The sequence below is a fragment of the Equus caballus genome, chromosome 22 (assembly GCF_041296265.1).
Source record: "Equus caballus isolate H_3958 breed thoroughbred chromosome 22, TB-T2T, whole genome shotgun sequence".
Taxonomy (NCBI): Eukaryota; Metazoa; Chordata; class Mammalia; order Perissodactyla; family Equidae; genus Equus; species Equus caballus.
In genome coordinates this window covers 28,298,461-28,320,962 of record NC_091705.1, presented here as the reverse complement: position 1 = coordinate 28,320,962, position 22,502 = coordinate 28,298,461, and the positions used below count along the sequence as shown (strand labels likewise).

The 22,502-nt window shown below is 47.0% G+C and overlaps 1 protein-coding gene across 10 annotated transcripts in view; it reads left to right on the top strand.

Moving 5' to 3' along the window:
• Positions 1 to 22,502, top strand: part of MTCL2 (microtubule crosslinking factor 2) — an 86,739-nt gene that overhangs the window by 62,363 nt on the left and 1,874 nt on the right. For 2 of the 10 annotated variants that reach the window (XM_023626512.2, XM_005604621.4), the window contains exon 15: positions 368 to 8,496. In XM_023626512.2, coding sequence (XP_023482280.1) covers positions 368 to 520 — 153 coding nt within the window. In that variant the 3' untranslated portion in view covers positions 521 to 8,496. Of the gene's footprint in view, positions 1 to 367; positions 8,497 to 11,254; positions 12,470 to 13,000; positions 13,050 to 13,262; positions 13,606 to 15,624; positions 15,699 to 16,287; positions 16,361 to 18,295; positions 18,384 to 19,859; positions 19,920 to 20,319; positions 20,395 to 21,731; positions 21,880 to 22,502 lie in introns of those variants that run through there. The other 8 variants (XM_070247687.1, XM_070247688.1, XR_011430992.1 and 5 more) reach the window with 8 other exon arrangements.

Genomic DNA, 22,502 nt, shown 5'->3' with positions numbered 1-22,502 from the left:
GACAGAAAAGTGTTGTTCATGTTTTGCACTTGCAACATAGGCTATAGGAGATGAGGTCATTTTGGTAAATATAAGTGTGTGTGGTGTGTTGAGAATTTATCTTTGATATGTAAGACCATACATAATGTCTGCTTTCTTCTCTGTATATTCCAGAATTTATTACATTCTGGGGCGTTATTTGTGAACATCCATTACTCCTCTAATGGGAGAAAAACAATTTTAAAAAATTGGTCCAAAGAGGGGCTACAGCCCCTGGGAAGTGGTCCCTGGGCATGGCTGAGTCCAAATTCCTTGCCTGGCTGGCCACCCAACCTCTGGGTGGTCAGTGCCTCCGGCTCCTCTTGACGTCCTTCCTCCCTCCTCCTAGGATGCTGTTTGTGACTGTAGCACACAGTCTCTCACCTCCTGTTTTGCCCGGCCATCCCGCTCTGCCATCCGCCACTCTCCTTCCAAGTGTAGGCTGCACCCTTCAGAGTCCGGCTGGGGTGGGGAGGAGAGGGCAGCCCCCCCCAGCGAGTGACAGAGCAGCCGAGCTCCCCGCCTCAACCAGCCCAGTCCCTGGATAGCCGAAGGGAACCAGTGGAGAGGAGAGCAGACAAGGCGAGGAGCCCGGGCCCTCAGCATCATCTCGCCCTGGGAGACAGCAGCTGCACCACTGCCAGAGAACAGCTTTCCCATCCAGGTAAAGCGAGTCTCCTGCTGACCGCTGGGTGGTGCTCTCCGACTTCCCAGGGGAAGGCTGTGAGCGGGAGAAAGACCAAAACTGGGCTTTGCAAGCATCTACAGAGAGATCCACTGGGAGCCAATCCCTGGGTCCTGAGGGGGAGCCTTGCCTGGTTCTGCCTGCACCCACTTCTCCAAGGGCCAAGGAAAGGATGCACTTCTGGCGGCACCCCTCCGGGAACGGGCTCACGGAGATGTTCCCTGCCCACCACATCCCCCTTCATGGGGAGGAAACACCGAGGAGAAGAACAGGCTTTGCTCTAGGCTCCGTTTAGGGTTCTTGGTGGAGTCGGGCTGGGCACCATCCCCAACCCTTCCTTCCCTCCGCCTACTCCTCCTCCCAGCCACTCGCTCTGGATTACTCTGACTCTAGGGAGTATGATGGGGCCGTAGCCAGGGCCAAGTGTCTGCTTGGAATCCTGGAGCCCTGGATCTCCCTGCCCAGAGCCTGGGTGCAGCAAAGACTGGAAGACGAAGTGGGAATGTGTGGGGCTCAGGGTTGGTGGGGGGTTCACTGGAACTGCCTCCCTTACCAATGTGATCAGGGGGCCCCAGCCTTCCTAGGAGACTCCTTGAGGACAGAAATGGGTAGTCAGTCTTAAGACGTGGTACACAAATGCCTAAATGCTTACGGACTTGATCGCTGGGGCTGCTTTCCTGGCAGCCTGGAAGGGCGCCACATCTCCACTGTGTTTACATCCAGCAGCTGGTGGAGGGCAAAGATATTACCAAGAAGAGACTCCCAGTTGGCCAGGCCAGGCCAAGGAGCACTCTAAGAGGCCCGTGCCCTGGACACAGTGGTAGACTGGGGCCTGGGAACATATTTCTTGCCTAGGTTGTTTATTTGAATTTTTCTTACTATAACTATTTAAGGTGGTTTTACTTTATTTTATTAATTTAATTTACCCCAAAGTCCCTAAGGTAATTTATTGGAAGTTGAGACAAGTATTCTTGCCATTGGGACAATGCAAGCCTTCTAACACGATGGACAGGCATGGGGTCCCCCATGTGGATGAGGCAGCTCAGCAGCCAAGCTCTGGTCTCCTGGTCAGGTCTGGAGGGCTCCCCAGCAGAGCTGGAGCCCTGCAGCATGCTCCCCCGACACCGCTGACCAGCTGGCCTCAACACTGCTTTTCAGTCAGCACCTGGTACTCGCCCAGCCCCGGTGGTCAGTCTGTAAGTGCTCGCTGACTGGGCGGAGGGCTGGACCGACGTCACCACTTCCCCAACATTCTCCATCTCCCTTCTCATTTTCCTCCCTCCCTCTCACACCTTTTTTTAATGAGTCAAACATGGATTACTAAGGCTCTATCGAGAGCATGGAGATCCCTCCAAGTTCCCCACGTGAGAACTCGCAGGAAAACAGGACCGAACTTCGAGAATGTTGTTTATTGCAGCTTTGCACATGGATCTGAGAGTGTCTGCCAGCCTGCCTCCGTTCTCACCAGCCTGCCAGCCTTTTCACCAGCCTCTTCTTAGCCTTATGGCCTCTCGCGGCTCTTCTCCCAACCCCAACTCTGCTGCCCACCCTTCCCCACGTCCCATGGGAGCTGCCCCAGCCATCAACAGACTGTGACGTGGCTCACTGCAGTGTGGCAAGGAGGCCTCCTCTGGCCTCCCCCTTGTTGCCAGTGAACATGCCCGCGCACATGCACACGTGTGGGCCTCCTGTAACTGGCTGGGGGCCCATAGTGGAAACACCAGGATGAAGCAGCTTGTCTGTGGAATTCCCCATCAGGAAGACCAAAAGCCAGCAGCTTTGCTAGTTTGCCGCCAGGACTCAGGAGATCCCTCTGCACTCCCACATGCCAGCTCCCAGTCCTGCCCATTCAGGGTCACCTGGACCAGTTATCCAAAGTCTTTCATCTCCACTCTCTATTGGCAGACCATCAGCGTCATGTCAGTCCACCAGCCACTTCCTCATGCCATAGTGACCTGTGGGGGCAGAGCAGGCAGGCCGATGGGGTCTCTGAGATGCCACTGCTCTCACCCAAGAGGTCAGGGCCCCTCCCAGATTATCTCCAGGTGAGGGGATTCACACCAGGCCACAAGCCACCAGAGGCCTTCTGCCACCTCCCCGAGCTGCAGAGGGCCAGAGAGGCTGTGCTCCCAGCCCTGGGGAGAAATCCTCATGAGACCTGAACCCTGCGGCCTCCGGACCGCTCAGCCTTACCATCGTCCTCGTTCAAGATTGTCCTTGCCATCCGCGTTGTCTCAGCACCTGACCCCCAGCCGGTGTCAGAGGCTCCAGATCTTGGTTTTCAAAGTCCCAGTTTCCACTTCCTGCATGTCACTGTGCAAGGTCACTCATCACTGTTCCTACAGAAGCCTCTGGACATGGGGCTTGATGGGGTTGAAAATGTTACATGTAAATATTGGTTTGGTTTGATTTTTAGCTTTTTAATTAGTAACTTGTTGTATTTTCTTTTTTTGGGGTGGGGGGGTTCGTTTGTAAAAACTCTCTACTCTTTTGGAATGTAATTGCTAAGTTGGTTTGTTTCTTCCAATGCCTTTTAAGTCTTGGTAACATTCCCAAAGCAGAAAACTGCCTGACCCACAGAAACACTGCCCTTCCTCCCTTTCTTCCCCTTCCTACTATCACTGCACCCTGTTACTCCTAGCACCTTCCTCCTCCTTTATCCTTCTCCTTTTTCCCCATCTCCACTCTCTTCAATCAAAGTCCCAAGGAACCCTGGGGTCCTAATCCCCTACAGACTGCCAGACTTGGGTCCATGGTGTTGCTACCAGTTGGTTGGGGGGAAATGGGGACCAGTTGACACAGTTGACCCTAAACTCAGCAGCCTCAAGTTTCTGGTATCAGACCTCTTCCCAGAGCCAAATTAGACCCTCCTGGGGGCAATGACGTCTATATTTGAAATGAAATTCAAACCACTTTGGCGCAGTAGAGGCTCCTAGACCCTGCACGCGCAAGACATCAGAATCTAATTCCCTGTCTCCCTGGCACTTCTTTCCTCTCAGTTCTTTCCCACCGACGGCTGACAATTTAAAATCCCCTCCAACATGAGCTTAGAATGGGCCCCACCTCTTGGTCTCCCCAAGGATGCTCCTCTACCAGCTGCTTTCCCGGGTGACAAAGTTGAGGGCCCAGAGACTTGACCCTCTTATACCCTGATTGCCAACATGACTCCATCATGCGCGCCCCCACGAACCCTTCATGGTTTCATCATCCAGCCTATTCTCCTCTTGCCCACCCAACTTCCAGACCCTTCCTCCTTCTCTCCTCCCATCCAGAATGTCGCCCCAGTCTCAGCAGCCCCTCAAGCTCCCACTATCTTTCCATTAATAACAACCCCCTGCCCAGAACACTTTATTATTTAGAAATTGCTTCCCCACCCTACAGCCCCTTCAGACCTCTAAGGGACAGCTCTGGGAGGCAACCATGGCAGGACAGGGGTTAGTGCTCCCATTTTGCAGATGAGGAAGCTGGGGTGCAGGACTCATCCCAGAGTCACCTAACTGGAAAGTCATCAAGTTTAGACTAGAACCTGGGTCCACTGGATCCTCCAGCCCAACTCTGTCCTGCTTGCTGTGTAAACCTACTGCCCCACTGGGGGCTTTGTGCAGGTGCAGGACACCCAGAATATGCCACTGCCCAACCCATACGTGAAAACAGTCCACTCCAAATCACTGGTACCTGTGTGTCCCGGAGGTGGTCTAGGGACCCCCTGTATCAGCATCCTCAGAGGACATGTCCAGAATGCAGCTTCCTGGGCCCCACCTCAGCCTCCTGGGCCAGGAATCTGCATATCTAACAAACTTCCAGGGAGATCCTGGGCACCAGTGACCACACCATTTAGGTTCACAGCCCTGACCGTTAGGCCATCTTTCTTTTAATCAATCACCACGATGCTGTGTCTTTTTTTTTTTTTTTTAAGATTTTATTTTCTTTCCTTTTTCTCCCCAAAGCCCCCCAGTACATAGTTGTATATTCTTTGTTGTGGGTCCTTCTAGTTGTGGCATGTGGGACGCTGCCTCAGCGTGGTTTGATGAGCAGTGCCATGTCCGCGCCCAGGATTTGAACCAACAAAACACTGGGCTGCCTGCAGCAGAGCGCACGAACTTAACCACTCGGCCACGGGGCCAGCCCCAACGATGCTGTATCTTAAAAGAGCACTGAGCTAGGAATTAGGGGGCTTGGTCTTCAATTCAGCTCTGATTTGGTTTAATTACCCTGAGAATTTCCAAAAAGCATCAGAGGCGATTTAGAATCTTAGTCATAAGGTTTAATAAGACAATGGAAAAAAGAAAGAAAGCAGGAAGAAGTATCGTTCCCCCATCTATCTGATGTAATTCTCCAAATCCTGCAGTTAAATTTTACTCTTGAGTTTCCTGGCAGCCATGGTAAAAAGAGAAACACATCAGGTTTCGTAAGTTTCGTCATCTAGTCATGGGAAGCAAGCATATTTACCCCAGGAGACAAACTCCTCTGCTACTAATTTACAGCATGTATCCTTTCTTCAAAGGCCACTAGGCCAGTTGCAGTGTAAACCTGAGGTGAACCTAAAATGCAAGGATGTTTCCAGGTCACTATTTATAAAGTAATAATAAACTGCCACCAACTTGAATGACCTTGTCCCCAGATCATGTGGCTAGTGTATGCCTCAATTTCCCCAGCTGTAAGTGGGAGAATGTCCTTCCACCTCACATGGCTGTGGTGAGGACCAAATACAATACTGTGCCTGTGAGTCTAGCTGGAAAAGCATAAGCTTCCTCACAGATGTCGAGTGGTCTGATCACACTCACTGGTCCCAGGCCAGCCCCCCAGCACCCTGGCCCTAGTCTTAGAGAATAGAAAGGGAACCACAAAATAATCTGGACCAACTCTCTCACTTATTTTTAATTGTGGCATAATATACATAACATAAAACTTACTGTTTTAGCCATTTAAGTGGCTTTAAGTTCATTCACAATGTTGTGCGACCATCAACACTGTCCATTTCCAGAACTTTTTCATCACCCCAAACTGAAACTCTGTACCCACTAAACAATACCTCCCCATCCTCCCCCCCAGCCCCTGGTAACCTCTCTTCTACTTTCTGTTTCTATGAATTTGCCTACTCTAGGTATTTCATACAAGTAGAATCATACAATATTTGTCCTTTTGTGTCGAACCCCCTCACTTTTTTAGATGAGGAATCAGGCCCAGAGAAGGGAGTGGCTCACCCAAGGTCACACAGCAAACTAGAGGCAGAGGCAGGACCAGAACCCAGGTTTCCAGACTCCCAGCAGGTTCTGTATCCGCAGTGGTGAATGAGGCACCAGCCTGCCATTCTGTGATCTTGGTTGAACCCCATCCTCTCTTTTATCATCTTCCTCAGCAAGCTTCCACTCCTCCTCCCTCCTCTGCTCCAGCTAGTTCTCACTAGCAAACTGAGTGGCCCTGGCCCACGGCCAGGTTTTCCTCTTCTGGGCCCCAGGCTTATTCGTAGCACCCACCCCTCAGCCCTCCCAGAGCGGCCTCCCCAGCTTGGCTCCCCTCCCATGGATTTGCCCGTCCCCTCAGGCTCACATTCCCATCCTCCCGTCTCTGTGGTCTCTCAACTCCCCATGTTTGCTTTCAGATCTGGTTGTATTCCTAGGTTCGGTTTTACTTATTTTGTGTTTTCTCACCCCAAAGGGGGCACCTTTCCCCAAAGCCTCAGGCGGCATCAGTTATGCCAGCCTTTCTCACTGGGCTCTGCCCCAGCAACCCTCCAGCCCAGAAAGACATCCCCCAGTCCCACCAGGGAGCCACATTGTCCTCTCTGTCCACAGCCTCCCGGCAGGACCCCAGCACCTTCCACTGGGAGTATGTATGTTGGGGGGGCTTGGATCCCCCTTTTTGGACTCCTCTACCCTGCCCAGTCCTGCATGGTCTTGTTTGCAAAGCAGATGCAGCCTGGCTTGGGTTCTTTTCTCTCACTCCTTGGTCGTCCGTCCATCTGTCTGTCCATCTGACATCCCACCATCCTCTCCACTCTCCCCTGGGCCTCACGGCCTCTGCAACAGCTCATCCTGGCTCTACCGCTTACCCCTCCCAACAGGGTTTGCAGTTTGCAAAGTCCACAGAGCCAAGAACCAAAGGGGACTGGGGACATAATAATGGGCCTGAGTCCCCTGCCCGGGGCTCCTCCCCACTCCTCGCTCATCCTCCTTAGACCCTCCCTTGTCAATCCCATCAGCCCTGCTCCTCTCCCGTCCTGCCCTTCCCCAGCCCTCTGGACCCCAGACCCCAAGGAAAGGAGCTTTGGTTTCTTCTAAGCGTCCTTGAAGGCCGAGGTAGTTGGGGCCTGGTCACCTAGTCACACTCTGTTCTGACACCATTCAGGCTGCTCCCATGAGGAGGAACCTCAGCTGGGAGTCTGGAGCCCTGGCCCAGGTCTGGGTAGATCTCTGAACTTGTCTGAGTTTGACTGGTTTTCTGATTTTATGATGAGGACCGGGATGATCCCTAGGGACCCAGAGTACCCCTCGTGTTTCGGGGCCCTCCATCACCATCCTCTATCCACTGGGCCCTGGTACGCTGGCTCCTCTCTCAGCTCTGCTACTGATCTCTGTGCCTTAGTTTACTTCTCCGCACAGGGGGGCTCCCCACAAGACTATTCTTGGCAGCTCCTCAGACATTTTGGTGACTCTAAAGCTGGGCCTTGCCAGCGGTGGCCCAGCTCCCTGGCACTGCCTTGGGGCACCAGGCTGCTGAGGATGAGATGCCTGGAGGTTCTCAAAGCAGCAGGAGCATCACCTGGGAACTTGACAGAAATGCAAAGTATCAGCCCCACCCGAGACCTACCAGATTAGAACATCTGGAACAAGCTGGGGTTTAACAAGCCCTCCGGGTGATTCTGATAGACACAGTGGTTTGCCAGCTGCTGATCTAGACTCTCGATCAGTGTGGCCTGGGGAGGGACAGAGGCTGGCCCAGACCAGGAACAGGTGGGAAACACCAACCTCATCTGGACTCCTGAGAGATTGGTAACTCTCTCGCCCCCCAAAAACAAAACAAAACTATGTCCTCCTCACCTGGAAGCTGGAGGGCAGGGAGAAGGCGTGCATTTTTCCTTTCCCTGCCCCTGGCTTGGTTCCAGCTCTGCTCACCTCTCCCACTTGTCTGGGTTTTACAAAAAGCTGTGTAGGGTCGTACCAGCCAGGTGGGGGGGCGGGAGGGGGAGTGAGGGGGGAGTCCAGGGGGGCAGGAGACAAAAGCCCCTGACTATTACCTCTTGGGAACCTCACCACAGGCTCATGGCCTCTCTTCAAATGACAAGAAACCTAACTCCTCCTCAAGGAAAGACTCCTGAATTCCTAGCTCCTGCTCCGCCTTCTTTCACATCCAGTAGACAGTGCCAAAAAACAGCTCCAACCCCCAGCGGCTGGGGGAGAGAGCCGGAAGCTGTCCCTCCTCCTCCTCTGGGCCCCCTCAACCCCCACCAATACTGTGAAGCCCCCTTCTTGCCCAGCCTGATTTCCTGGTCCAGGTCCTGCAGTTGTGGGCCCTAGGGGACCCCCAGGGAAAGGCCTTGTGGGGGGAAGGGACCAAGGGCATCCTTGGGCCAAACTGTCTGCCTCTCCTGTCCACTGTTCTCTCCTCTCCACTCCTGTCTTCAAAAGGCTCCTTCCCAGGATGGACTGGGTGCTAGGACAACCGTGGTCCGATCCGCCAGCTCTCCCTGCCCCCGTGTCTGATTTCAGACATGAGAATATCTGTACAGTGTAAACTTACAAAGGGTTTTTAATGGTTGTAGATTGGAAATAAAGTATGTCATATGAACAGTTTCCATGGACTTGGCCTCCTTTTGATTTCTCTTGCAGGGTGGGTGGGGCACCGACAGATTTGACACCTGACTCTAACCCACCCCCAGTTGCCTGGGAAGGAGGGAGCCCTGGGAATGCCACAGCCAGTTTGCTGGTTTGGGGCCACTTGAGAGGAGCCAACAGGTGTTCCTGGCTGCTGACTGCTGACACCCCAGAGTCTCCCATGAAGTGTGAGATGACCACTGAGAAAGAAATGCAGAGGACTCAAAAATGGAACTGAGCCTTTCTACAAAAGACTTTAAACTTAATTTTATCATGAAAAAAAGGACTTTTTTTTTTTTTTTTAGGAAGATTAGCCCTGAGCTAACATCTGCTACCAATCCTCCTCTTTTTGCTGAGGAAGCCTGGCCATGAGCTAACATCCGTGCCCATCTTCCTCTACTTTATATGTGGGACGCCTACAACAGCATGGCTTGCCAAGCAGTGCCATGTCCGCACCCAGGATCCAAACCAGGGAACCCCGGGCCGCCGAAGCGGAATGTGTGCACTTAAGTGCTGTGCCACCAGGCCGGCCCCTGGACATTTTTGACATGGGTTAATTATCTTATACAGTATAATTAACTATCCCGAAACATTTGTTATACCACAGATGCTGTGGGTCAGGAATTTGGGAGCTGGGTAGTTCTGACTCATGGTCTCAGGAGGTTGCAGTTAAGTGTCAATCAGGCTGCAATCATGTGAAGGTTTGACTGGGGCTGGAAGACCCATTTGCAAGGTGACTCACTCATCTGCCTGGCAAGTCAGTGTTGGCAGGAGGCATCAGTTGAAACTGATGTGGACCTCGCCCTGGGGCTGCTTGAGTATCCTCACAACATGGCAGCTGGCTTCCCCCAGAACAAGTGATCTATGAGAAAGCAGGATAGAAGTCACAATGTCTTTTATGGCTAAGCCTTGAAAATCACACACCATCATTTCTGCAATATCTTGTTGGTTATACAGACCATCTCTGTTCACTCTGGGAGAAGACTACACAAGAGAGGAACACCAGGAAGCAGAGATCATTGGGGGCCATCTTGGAAGCTGGCTACCACATGAAAAGTCTACAGTCTCCTCTTTTTTTTGAGGGCCTAACAACAGCCAGGCTGTGCTAGGCATTGAGGATATAATAGATGAGCTTGGAAGACAGGAGAGCAAATGTCAATGGCAGAGGGGAGCTCAGGGTGCTCAGGAAGCCAAGAGGAATCAGGCAAGGCTTCACAGAGGAAGGGACAACCGAACTGGCACCTAAGGCTGAGATGTTGACAAGATGAAGGGGATGGTGGTAGGTTGTTGGCAGGAGACTGAGGGGAGATGGTTCCAGAAAGAGGGAACAGCATGTATGAAAGCCTAGTAGAAAGAAAGCAGAGCAGAACTGAGGAACTGAAAGAAGTTTGATGTCATTGGAGTGGGGAGTGATGAAAGAAGAGGCTGGGTCAGATCACACAGTGCCTTACAAAGGAAGGAATATCCTCATCCTGTGAATGGTAGGGAACCATGGAAGAATTGAAAACAGGGAAAGGACATAGAGGAAGTATTGGGTCTGGGTTTCATGAAGCAGTATTCTCACTGTACCGTAGGATGGCCAGCCCTGGCTGGGAACAATGTTCCGTTCTTGGGACATTGACCAGTGAGGAGTTGAAGGAGAGGGGTGGGCATAGAAAGAACTAGGTATTGCTGAGCCCCAGAAAGTGATATGCAGACAACCAAGAGCAAATCTCTGCTTTCAGATGACTGTTGGAGCCAACAGGCTGGAACCACAGGGTGAAAATTTCAGGAAGGCAGATTTCTGCCTACCACCAGAAGGATGGAAGGATGCCTACAATCACATTCCAGCTGCTGCTCCTCCACCCCTCTTTCAGAATTTGTGGACTGCTCCTAATTCAACATTTGGAGGTTTCAGATCTGAAAGGACCGTACATTGCAAGGGGACATTTTGATGGCATCATGCTGGATACGGAGGAAGCAGCCTGCTCTCTGGGAGCTCTCAGGCCAGCAAGAGATAGTGGAACGCACAGGTTAGGCTCCTGGGAGCACAGAAGGGGCACCTGGTTTTCAGCCTGGGGCCTCAGAGAAGGCTCTAAGAGAGATGAGTCTTCAGCTGGGGCTTAAAATTAAGAGAATTTTGCCAAGAACAAGCAGGAAAGGGGGTCCCAGGCAGAGGGAAGAGCTGAGCAAACATGCTGAGGCAAGAAGCAGTGTGGGTGGCCAGAGAGCTGCAAGCAGTTTGGGGAGGGGGTGACTTGCCATGAGCCTGCCAAGGAGTGTTCTCAAACTTGCCAGGTATCCAAGGGGCCAAAAAAGGAGAAAAAGTGCTAGAGCAGGAGTGGGAGAGGGTGAAGGAAACTGAGCACACAGCTCCAGTCCGCGCTGGGAGAGTCACGGTCCACATTTTCAGAGTTAAGAAGATAAGGGTAGGGGGGACCAAGGCTTAGCGACGGGGCAGGACATCAGATGCCACTGATGCACTATATTCCTTTGGCAAGTACCTCTCTGGGCCTGTTTCCCTATCTTAGATGGTTCTGAGCTCGTCCAGAGCAAAGGACACGATGGTGTACTGGGTCCCAGGAGCGTCGTCCCGGGATGTTGTGTATCTGGGGAACAAGTAACACGGCCAATTCCGTGCCGCGAAGGACTTAGACAGGCGGGGCCAAGGCGGGCAAGTGCTTGGGCTCGCCGGTTTGCGCATGCGCCTTGAAGGAGACCGGCGTTCCGTGCGTGCGCGTGCGCGAGCCTCGAGTCCGCCGGCCGCGCATGCGCCCTTGGGTGGCGGGAGTTTCGGAAGCGGCGGCGGTGGCGCGCACGGCAGGCGGCGCAGCGGCCTGGCACCAGGAAGGAGCGGTCGCCGTAGCGCAGGGAGGACCCGGGTTAACCTGGGGCTGCGGAGAAAGGGGTCTGTCGCCTTGTGTTTCAGAGACGGAGGCTCCGGGCTGGGCGGGCGTCGCTCTGAGGTCAGGAAGTCGCAGGCCTCTGCCCAGACGCGGCGCCGCTCAGCCCCGCACAGGAGGCTTTGGCGTCGGCGCCTCCGCCCAGCCCAGCCCAGTCGCCGCCCCCCGACAGGCTGACTGGGGGCACCGGGGGCTCCGCAGCCTCCTCCGGGAAAGAGGAAACCCAAGGGCGGGCCGCAGCGCTCGCTCGGGGCCTGTGTGCAGAGCAGACGGTCTGGATTCCAGAACAGTGGTTGAGGGCTGGGGTGGCTGGAGGCCTGGGTTCGAATTTCGCCTCTGCCCCAGGCTGGCTCTCTGACAAGTTTGGGCCAGGCCTTTGCCCCTCTGAACCTCAGTTCCCCTATCTGCAACGTGGAATTAATAATAGTACTTAGGGAGCTGTAGAAAGGATTAAATGGGATGATGAGGCGATGATGCAAATTAAGTGCGGACTTACGTAGACAGGGCCTATGAGAAACTCGTAGCAAGGGACAGTTGTTGCTGTTACTATCCGGGCTTGAATCTGTGGGCATTTAGATCCTTGACCTACCCCTCCTTGTTCTGTTATCTTTCCCATGTTGCCCTTTGACGTATATTCGTTTTTCTTTACTAAGCATCCCCCACGTACAGATTTCTGCTGGGACGGGAGGTCAACTCGGAAGATGCAGAGATGCCTCAGTCCTGTCCCTGCCCTCTTCCAGTCGGTTGTCTGTGACAGCCCCTAGGAGTACAGTCTGGCTGGGGAGACAGCCGTGTAAACAGGCTTTACGCCAGTGCTAGGGAGACCAAGGGGTGGAGCAAGCAGCCCTGCCAGAGACGTGATGTGAAAGCCTCACGTTTGAGCTGGGTTGGGAAGGATGAATAAGTTTTACAGGCGCTGTGTGCAGAGATTGAGAAGTGGTGCAGGGAATGGGAATGGCAGGAGAGAGCAGGAACGGGCAGGTTGGGACTGGCTTCTGAAAGGTGTTGAATACGCTGGAAAGATCTCTGCTGCTGTCCAGAAAATGCGTTGGAAAGGAGCAATGCTGGATGTAGGAAAACCAGCGGAGAAGCTGTTAGATTCTTGGGGAGCGTGGGGGAGAGATGGTGGAAATTATGAAACCTGAACTAAACTGGTAACCGGAAATGGAGGAAAGGCTTAGAGACTGTTGGAGGTAGCGTGGACAGGCCTTTGGATCTGGAGTGTTAATAAGAAGTAAAGGATGATGTAAATTTCTTGTTTTGAAGACCATGTAGATCATAATGCCATCGACTGAATTAGGGATTTAGGGACTAGTTAAACACAAAGCATTTGGGGAATAAGATGAGGGAGGTGTTAAGGGAGATATGAGGATCCTAGTGATAACTTGGAAATTCTGAACAGGAAGCAGTGAACCCTGCTGATATTCTCTGGAGGGGGTGGGTCAGGTGGGACTGGGCTGAGCCCTGTCAGGTAGGTAGAGTGGGGCAGAGATGGGCAGTTCAGAGAGTGTGGAAAGCACAGGCCTATTCTGAGGTAGCAAAGCCCCAGCAAGATGAGGGCTGAAATGTGGAGAACAGATCACCTCATTTTCCTCTTCCAGGGTTCTCCACCCAGGATGACTTCAGTGACAAGATCAGAGACTGTAGAAAGTGAGTATTGTAATGAAATTCAGTACCTCTTACCTTGGGCTCAGGTTCTGAGCTGTACTGAGATATCTTCCTGGCTCCTGGTGGCTTTGGAGTCGCATATTCATGCATGTGTTGAGATGCTTCCTCCGTGTTTCCATGATCTGGGGCCTGCATTTTCTTTTTCCACCTTTTTGCATAGGTACTTACTTGTGGTGGGTTTGATTCTGTATTTTGACTCTTTTATAATAAGTGCTAGAAGAGGAACCAGTGATGTCTAAGACTCAAGATCATCAATTGGAATCAGATCCCAACCCTGTTGAAGTGTGTGGTAAATCGTCTGCCTCCCTGGAGATGACTCAAGGCGTTTCACAGGAAAGAGTTCACCTTGGCTCTAGCGCTAAAGAGGGGGGAAGTTGTGATCTCAGCCACCAGGAAGGACTTCAGTCCACGTCCCTTCATCTGACCCCCCAAGAACAGTCTGCCCCTCGTCAAGACAGGAGGCAATCCTGGCGGCGAGCAAGTATGAAAGAAATGAACCGGCGGAAGTCACTGCTTCCCTTTCATCAGGGCATCACAGGTGGGGTGCTATGTACTTAAGACAGTGGAGTTCCAGCTCAGATAAGAGGCAGTGAGGTATGGCAGAAGGAGCATAGTACCATAGACATGACTTTGCTACTTCCTACCTGTGTGACTGAGCAAATCACTTCACCTCTCTGAGCCTTAGTTTCCTCTTCTATAAGAGGAATATTCTAAGTACTGATGTCAAACACTTAGTAAGTGTTCAGTATTATTACTATTTGTATCATGTTATTAGCTGCTCATTGTCATCTGTACCATGAACAGAAAGTCTGATTTACAGTTGTCCGACTCACCCTCTGCTAGGAGGAGAGGCATTAAAGATGTCCTGTGGCTCTCTGCCTCATATCCTAAAGTGGAACAGAAGGTGGATGTGTTGTATCTGATTTTAGGCTTTATAACTGAAAATATGTCAGAAGGAAGAGCACATAAAAATATCTAGAGTGAAAATCTAGTTTTTAGACATGCTGTATTTGAATGTGGTTTGTGTTTTGTGTGAATTTACAGTAAGCATTGAAGTACAGGATTTAATGTGGAAAGTCTAGCATGTTTTAGGAAGAACTGGCAAGCTGTGTGACCTGGAGCAGGTTACTTAACCACCTTTGCCCTACAGTCCTTATTAGTAAGCAGGATGAAATAATATCTATTTTGCTTTGCTGTGTGAGGATTAAATGAGTTGATATATAACACACTACTTAGTGTTATGGTGGCACATAGTAAGTAAATCACTCAAACGTCAACCTATTGTGATTATTTTAAAGATATCACCTCACTTCCAGATAACCTGATGTCTAGAAGGAAATCTGGGTAAAAACAGCCATTTACAGTATCAGAAAATTATACCACAGTTATGCTCATGCACCTTACTCCATAGGTGTGCCAAGAAACAGCAGTTCCCTAAGATCACCCAGAACACGTGGACCTAAAATTCCGTATAACAGAAAATCACTGATGTGATAAGATCGGTTCTCTTGGTTATTCCTGACCACTTGCCGGGTTTCTTTGGCTATAGGCAGAGGTGTTCTGTTTTTCATGACTAACAGCAATGAGAAGTAATCAAGAGAGGAGACAAAAGAACTTTAGAAACACAGCCAGCTGAAGCTGGAGGGTGAAAAGACAAGTCTCTTTCATAATTCTCAAGGCAAACTTCCTTTGCTGTATAATAATTGATGTTTTTAAATGGATATAATTGACAGAACAGTATGTATGTCTGATAGTTGTTTGAGGATTCAGTGGCCTTATTATGCATAAGGCCCATCCAGTTCAGGCTGACTCACTGTGTGACCTTGGGCAAGTTACCTATTACCCAGCCTTTGTGCCTCAGTGTCATCTTCTGTAAAATAGAATTGATAAGATGTTTGCCTCAAGTTTTAATGTGGTGTGTATAGCATTTAATAAAATGCCTTTTACATAGCAAGTGTTCAACATAATTACTATTAATGTTATTATTAATAGTAATTATGTTATTAGGTTGTTATAGAGAGGCAGCATGGTGTTAGAGGGAAAAACACAGGTTTTGGTGACAGACTTGGGGATGAACTCTGGCTCCATCAATCTCTGGCTTCAAACAAGTCATCTCTCCTCTGAGAGTTTCCCCAACTGTGAAATGGAGCTTGTAGTTTATAAGAAGACTCTTAAGACAATGTATTTAAAGCATACCTCAGTGCCTGTCATAAAAAAGTTCAAATGTTCTCATCTCTTCAAATGTTGAATATAAAACATCAAAAACAGTTAAATTATTTTTTATCTACCTTGTTTAACAAGACAAGATTTTAATGCAATACATAAAATGTTCTTAAATCCTTTTGAAGTTAAGATGCACAAATGGGTAAATTTTATTCCTTGGTGATCCTGAAAAAATTAGCTGTGACTGTATAGGAATTCTCCCTTTGATTAGGGAAGGGTGCTTGGGTATTCTTGCCTTAAGTTGAACTGCATGAAGAAGGAGGTAGATTTTCACTTTTTTTACTTTGCTAACTGTGTGAGTATCTAGCTGCTTAAATGTGACATTTTATGTTAGAGCTCAGCAGATCCATCAGCGTCAATTTAGCAGAAAGCAAACGGCTTGGTGCTCTCCTGCTTTCCAGTTTCGAGGTGAGATTCTTGGGATGGGAAATACTTTCTTTTTTCTATCTTTTTTTAACTGTTACTGTAACAGCCCCAAAGAGAGATCAATACTGTGTGATGCAACAGTTAAGATTGAGATTCTCTCTAGTTGGGATTAATTTAAAAGCCAGATTTAATCCCAGCACGTGGATTTTTCCTGGACTCGGCTGACTACTGATTCCATTGGTGCTGCTGCTGCTACTGAGCAGCTAACGGAGATCTCCCCAATCCTGTGTCTTTTACCTATTAGCAGCAAATGATGAGAATTTAGACATTTGAGGTCTGACTACATATTAAGTGTGTGTTATATGGCTAACTGGTGATTACGTCAGTTTAGATAAGCAAGTCATGTGTGTGAATTAAATGACCATTTTTTTTCCTGAACCAAAAATCAAATCGTATAGTCTGAGCAACAGAGTTTTTTTCCTGATCTATTTATTTGTTTATATGAAAGACTTAGGTGTAAAAATTAAATTGTATTTACTATCACCTTTATTAAACATCATAAAATTACATGAACTCAGGACTGGCCTGGAAAATCTTGGTTGTTGTGCTGAAAATGCTTTTCTTTATTTAGTTCTCTGTTCAGAAACTTGAACCTTTCCTAAGAGGCACTGAGGGCTTCAGTCTTGAAAGTTTTAGAGCCACAGGTAAGTTGCTAAGAACAAATGAGTGACCTTTGACCTTGGCTTGTACCTTCTAAGGTCAGTCGAAGCCCCACTCTCAGGATCCCCATTTAAGGAGCTGCTGCCTCACAAAACCAGCCCCCATCCTTTTTTTTTGGAATTGCATTAGAAAAAAATAAGAATATCTATTTATGAAGTTCAGAGGTAGAAAAGTGAAAAGAAAGCCTCCCTCCCACCATGACCCCCAGTCTCAGTTCCTCTCCCCAGAGGCAGCCATAGCCCCCAGCTTCTTGTGTAGCCTTGCAGAGGTATTTATTGCATTTACAACATTTATACCTTAAAATCAAATGAGAAAAACTCTGCACTGTTCTTTACCTTGCCTTTTTTTTTTTTAACATTGGCACCTGAGCTAACATCTGTTGACAATCTTCTTTTTTTTTCTTTTTCTTCTTCTTCTCCCCAAAGCCCCCCAGTACATAGTTGTATATTCTAGTTGTAGGTGCTTCTGGTTGTGCCATGTGGGACGGCGCCTCAGCATGGCTTGATGAGCAGTGTTAGGTCCACGCCCAGGATCTGAACTGGCGAAACCCTGGGCCATAGAAGTGGAGCATGCAAACTTAACCACTCAGCCACGGCGCTGGCCCTGCCTTTTTTTTTTAACTTAACAATTTATCTTTCAGATTTTTCCATATTGCACATGTAGAGCTGTCTTGATGTTTTAGTAACTACATGGTATTCCATTTTATAAATGTAGTATATTCGATTTAACCAGTTCTTTATCAATGGCTTTTAGGGTTGTTTCCAGTTTTTTGCTATTACAGTGAATGAGGTGATGAATGCCTTTTTACACAAGCCTTTTGGCACACATTCATGTAGAAATAAGATAAGTTTCTAGAATTGGAATTAACTAGGTCAAGTGAAATGATAAACATTCCAGAAAGGTTGTAACAATTTATTCTCTTACCAACAAAATATAAAAGTACCTGTTTTCTCACATTCACCAACACAATTTTATCAAACTTTTAGATTTTTTTACTATTTAATAGATGATAAAAGGTATTTTGTAGTTTTAATCCTTTTGAAGAGGATAAGCATTTTCTAGTATTTTTTAGAGCCATTTGTATCTTATTTTCTGTGTATTATCTGTATCCTTTATTCATTTAAAAAATTGGGATGTTGGGTCTTTTATATTGATTTGTAGGAACTCTTTATATGTTAAGGCAATTAGCTGTTCATCTGTGACACGTCACAAATATTCTTTCCCAGGAAGCGATTTTCAGCTTTCTAGGAAATAGCTATTCTCCTTACTGTATATTTACCCAATCATTCAGGGTCAGAAATAATACCCACTTAAAAGACCTGGAAAATACATGGCCTCAGACTTACTTGTTGTTAAAATTGTTTATCTCAGAACTGCACCATCACCATCATTAGAGTAGATATGCCAGGGTTATCTTGATAGCTCTTTAACATATCCTTTCCCCTCTGCATCCCTCACCCGAATGTGGTTGTGGACTCTTCCAAGTGTAAGCAGAGACTTGTTTTTGCTTAAGCCCATAATTCTTCATTTGCTTCCAACATGTCTCATTATGCTCTTGCCCGTTGCCTGACTTCTGTAATACGTAGTTCCTTCTAGTGCCAGCAGTTCAGATCTCTTGGAGAGAATGAAATGTCAGTACAGGTATACATTTTTAATTACTTTTTCACCAGTCAGGTACAAAAAACACTACCATAAATGCCATAAAGAGGAGTTGTCTTCCGTGTTATCTATACATACCCAAAGGAAAAAAGATAAAATCTTTCTACATATTTATATCACTTTTTTGAATGAGTGAGAGGACCAGAATGTAACAGGCACCCTAGAGGTGAGACTACCTTAAGTATGTTACATCTTTGTGAGCAGCTCACTGTGAAAATTGATATTCTCTTTATTTTATAACATAATTTTATTCTCTCTAGCTTCTTCTCTTTCTGAAGAATTGAAACATTTTGCAGACCAATTGGAAAGTGATGGAACTCTACAAAAATGTTTTGAAGATTCAAGAGAGTAAGAGCAGTTGCCCTTCTGTCCTAAATTATAATTGAATTAAGACTTAGCATTTTAATTAGACAGTTGTTCATTCACTCAGCAAACATTTATCCAGCATCTCCTATGTACCAGGCTTTTCTAGATGCTGGAGATGGAACGTTAAGTCAAACAAGAGATCTTTTCTTATATATTGTAATAGGAGAGACAGTCAAACAAATACATAGAAAATGATGATTTCAGATAGTGATAATCTAAGAAATTAATAAATATGATGGTGATTTGAGAGGGTAGGCAACTTTAGCTAGAGTGTTCAGAGAAGACCTTTAATGATTTGACCTTTGGACTGAGATCTATAGGCCTGAATGGTGAGAAGGAACCAGCTATGGAAAGATGAGAGGCAAAGCATTTTCAGATCTTTGCTAGCCATGCAAGTTGGAGATAAAGTTATGTTCTTTAGCTGCTGGCAAGCAAGAATATTAGGAAAAAATTTTAAATCCCACTCCCAAACTGGTAGGCCCTCTATGGGAGCCATGCCCAACGCTCCACCCCCTGCCCGCAACAAATCGTGCCACTTGGGCTTACATCATGAACTTTTAAGTTTTGACTTCACAAAGGTCTACTTTTTCACAGATTCTTAGAATTAACATTGTCTTTAGGAAATGAAAAATGTTTTAGCTCAACATAGTTTCTCTTTTAATGCAGTGCATTTAAGCCACAGGCTGCTACATCAGCCAGAGGTAATAGAGGCTGTGTATCGTAGGCTTTGGTAGAAAAACATGAAAAGTGGCACAACTAATTTGTCTTTGCCAGGTAGAGAACCAAATACATCTGCAAAATTATGGCATTTTCAGTGCCTGGTTCTTTTCCATTGGAATTAATCACCCAACTGAGCTGAGCCATCGGTGTAAGTAAAACACAGTGCTTGCCCACTGATAGCTTCAGTTTAAGTGGGAAGACTAGATGGACATATGAAAAAGTATTGTTGGGCCTTAAAAGATGTTATGATTTTGATTAGTGAGAGAGGAAGAGACTAAAAGATGATGCGAACAAAAGTTTGGAGATTGGAAACCCCCAGGTTCTTGAGACTGGGATTATGTGGGACAGAATAGATAAAGGGTAACAGTGGCAATCAAAGTTAATGAGCTGGTTGGAGTCAGAACACAGAGAACCTTAAGTGCCAGGTTAAGAACTTTTGACTTTTCTGAATGCAGTAGTCACAGAGTTTTTAAGCAAGGAAAAAAATTAAAGGAATGTTTTAAGAAAGGTTAATTTGGCCATGTGTGAATTGGAGTTGATGAGAGAAATAAATGATAGAGAGACCACTAAGAAAGCTATTACCTGGTGCAAAAGTGGGATAGAGTCCCAGAATAAATATTTATCAAAAGATAAATTCTAAACCTGTTTTATTGCCATTAAAATTATGTAAGGTGTCATATTAAAAGCAAGTGCTCTTGAAAGATTTTTGTTAATCTCATAATCCTATCTGTATTCCAGAAAAGCATCAGATTTATCTCTGGAAACATCAGTGGCAGAGATGAAGGAATATATAACAAAGTAAGTAAAAATGAGCTGACCTTTTTTGGAACAATCTAAATTATCTGGGGAAATAACCAAACCTTGGAAAAATGAATAGTAAACATCCCGTTCAGTGCGTTAATACTAGTGTATCAATGCTAGATGTTAGGAAGCTGCATATTGGGGTTTTATGGGCTGTACTGATGGCCATTTTCATAGAATGGAGTCTAGGGAATAAGGATGTTAATTTGATTTTAAGAACTCCTGTTTGATTTGATTAAATTAACATCCTCTGAATCAGTCATGGTCTCTGATCGTTTAATGACCTTTTTATTCACATCTTAGAACCAGAGTAGACATCTAATGTGCTTATTGTTGCTCTGAGTGATTCAGAATGAGATGATCAAAAATTAACTGGATTTTTTTCCTGATTTTATAGATTTTCTTTAGAACGTCAGACTTGGGATCAGCTCTTGCTGCGCTACCAGGAGGAGGCTGAAGAGATCATATCCAGGTTGGATCTAGGACTGGAAATGGGAAGCCATCTTTTACCTTGTGAAGTTTTATTTGAATTGATTTCAGTTCTGTTAGCACAAACTGAATGACGAATTCTTTCTCACAGTTCAATCAACTCATCAAAGCTCTGTAAAGTGTATATCAGCGCTCTCTGACTGTAAATGGAGAGTGAGAGGGGAGGGAGGGGAGAGTTGGTGTCCCTATTTTCAGTCAGAACAGAATTGCCTCTGTTCTGTGTCCTTGGCTGCTGTTCCACATCCTGGGGGAGACAGGCACATCTCTCCCCTGTACCTGCAACCTGGGGCTGGGCCAAGAACAATAGTCAAGAGACTTCAGTGAGCACATGGCCTTTGAGCTGCAGGTGGCCAGGGCCTTCCTGGAGATACAGAGACATGAAAGAGGGTGATGGAAGAGGGTGTACAGGAGAGAGAGGATCTTTGTCTGGGTCTTGAAGGCTAGATTTTGATTTATTGACCATCTAAAGCAGTGATTTTAAGCATTTTTCCCAAACAATCTTAGCTAGAAACGCAACTATAAAAATTAGCCAAAACCCTAATTGCAAAAGCAGCCCCTTAGTAGAGAGATGCTTTGAGGAACGTGGTTTGAAAAACTTTCCCAGTCCAGGCATTGATGGTTACCAGTTACTTTATTCACCCTGTACATGTTCTGTTTATGAAGATAGATAATGTGTAAGATGGCAGTTTCAGAATAAAAACTTTTGATGGGGTATAGCTTATTGGTTAAGAATGCTTCTGGAAGCATACTATCTCTATTTAAATCCTAACTACTTAGTTCTGTGACCTTGGGCAAGCCACTTATCTTTAAGCCTGGAGTTCCTCATTTGGAAATGGGGATTAGTACCTACCTCACTGGATTATTGTGAATGTTAAATGAGGTTAAATGGAAAGTGCTTAGCAGTGTCTGGCACCCAGTAAGCACTGGGTAAACTATAGTATTGTTATTAAAGAGTCATCAGTTTCCATGAACTCTAGATAGTATTCAGTTATTTTAGATAATTGTAGTGGGCCAGACATTGACCTGAGGATGGCAAGATTTGGCTTTACCCCAGGTATAGTCCTTTTTGTAAATGGACCTGAAGCTTCTAGCATTTCCTGGAGTCCAGTGATATAAAAACATTAATACTGGATAATTGTTTCAGAACCTCTTGTTAATAAGAGAGCCTATACTTACAATGGGGTGGAAGAATATTGATTCAGGTTAATAAAGCCTTATGGGAGGTTTTTTCCCCCATAGGTGCTGTTGCATATCTTCCCCAGAAAATAATTATAAAATACCTTGAAAGATCTTTGTTTGTTTATTTTATTTTGTTTTTAGAGGACCAGCTGAAGCCAAAATTACTGAAGTTGGAGTGGGACCTACTACATGTCTTGGGTCTTCCCAGAGTGAGATCCTTAATACAAAGCCTGACTACCAGAAAATAGTGCAGAACCAGAACAGAGTCTTCGATTGGATGGGGTTGGTGGTGAGTTGGCTCCTGTTTATTCGATTGAGTTACCCAGCTTTGCTACCTTGTCCTCCTTGGAAATTAAAAGACCTGGAAAATACGTGTAATAAGATAAGCGTATTTAACTCTACTTAGGGGAAACATGGAGTGACAACGAAAAAATAAATATATGGTGATAAATGCTAATAAAGCAGGGTAAGGGAGAGGGTGCCTGGGGGGGCAGCAGGTAGCTGTATGGAGCAGTTGTTGACGGTCCCTCTAAGGTGTTATTTTAACAGAGACTTAAAAGAAATGAGGAAGTGAGCCATGAGGACATTTGGGAGAATAGTGTTATACCAATCCAAGTGTCAACAGGAAGCAGATGGTACTGGATATAGGGTAGTTCAAGGAGAGCTTTTTTTTTTTTTTTACAAAGGGGCTATGTATAAAGGTGTGGGTATCAGGGTTAGTGATCTGGAGCTTAGAGGCAGCTGAGCTCTTACTAGCCCTAGGCCTGAAGGAAGGGAGGGAGGAATAGTTACTGTGGCATCTGGGAGGAAAGTCACATAATGGGCTTCCTTGAGAGAGCCATGACCTTTAGTTGAGAGACACAGCTAACTCGAGATGACCCTTCCGTGAGCAAGGCTGGGTAAAAATATCCT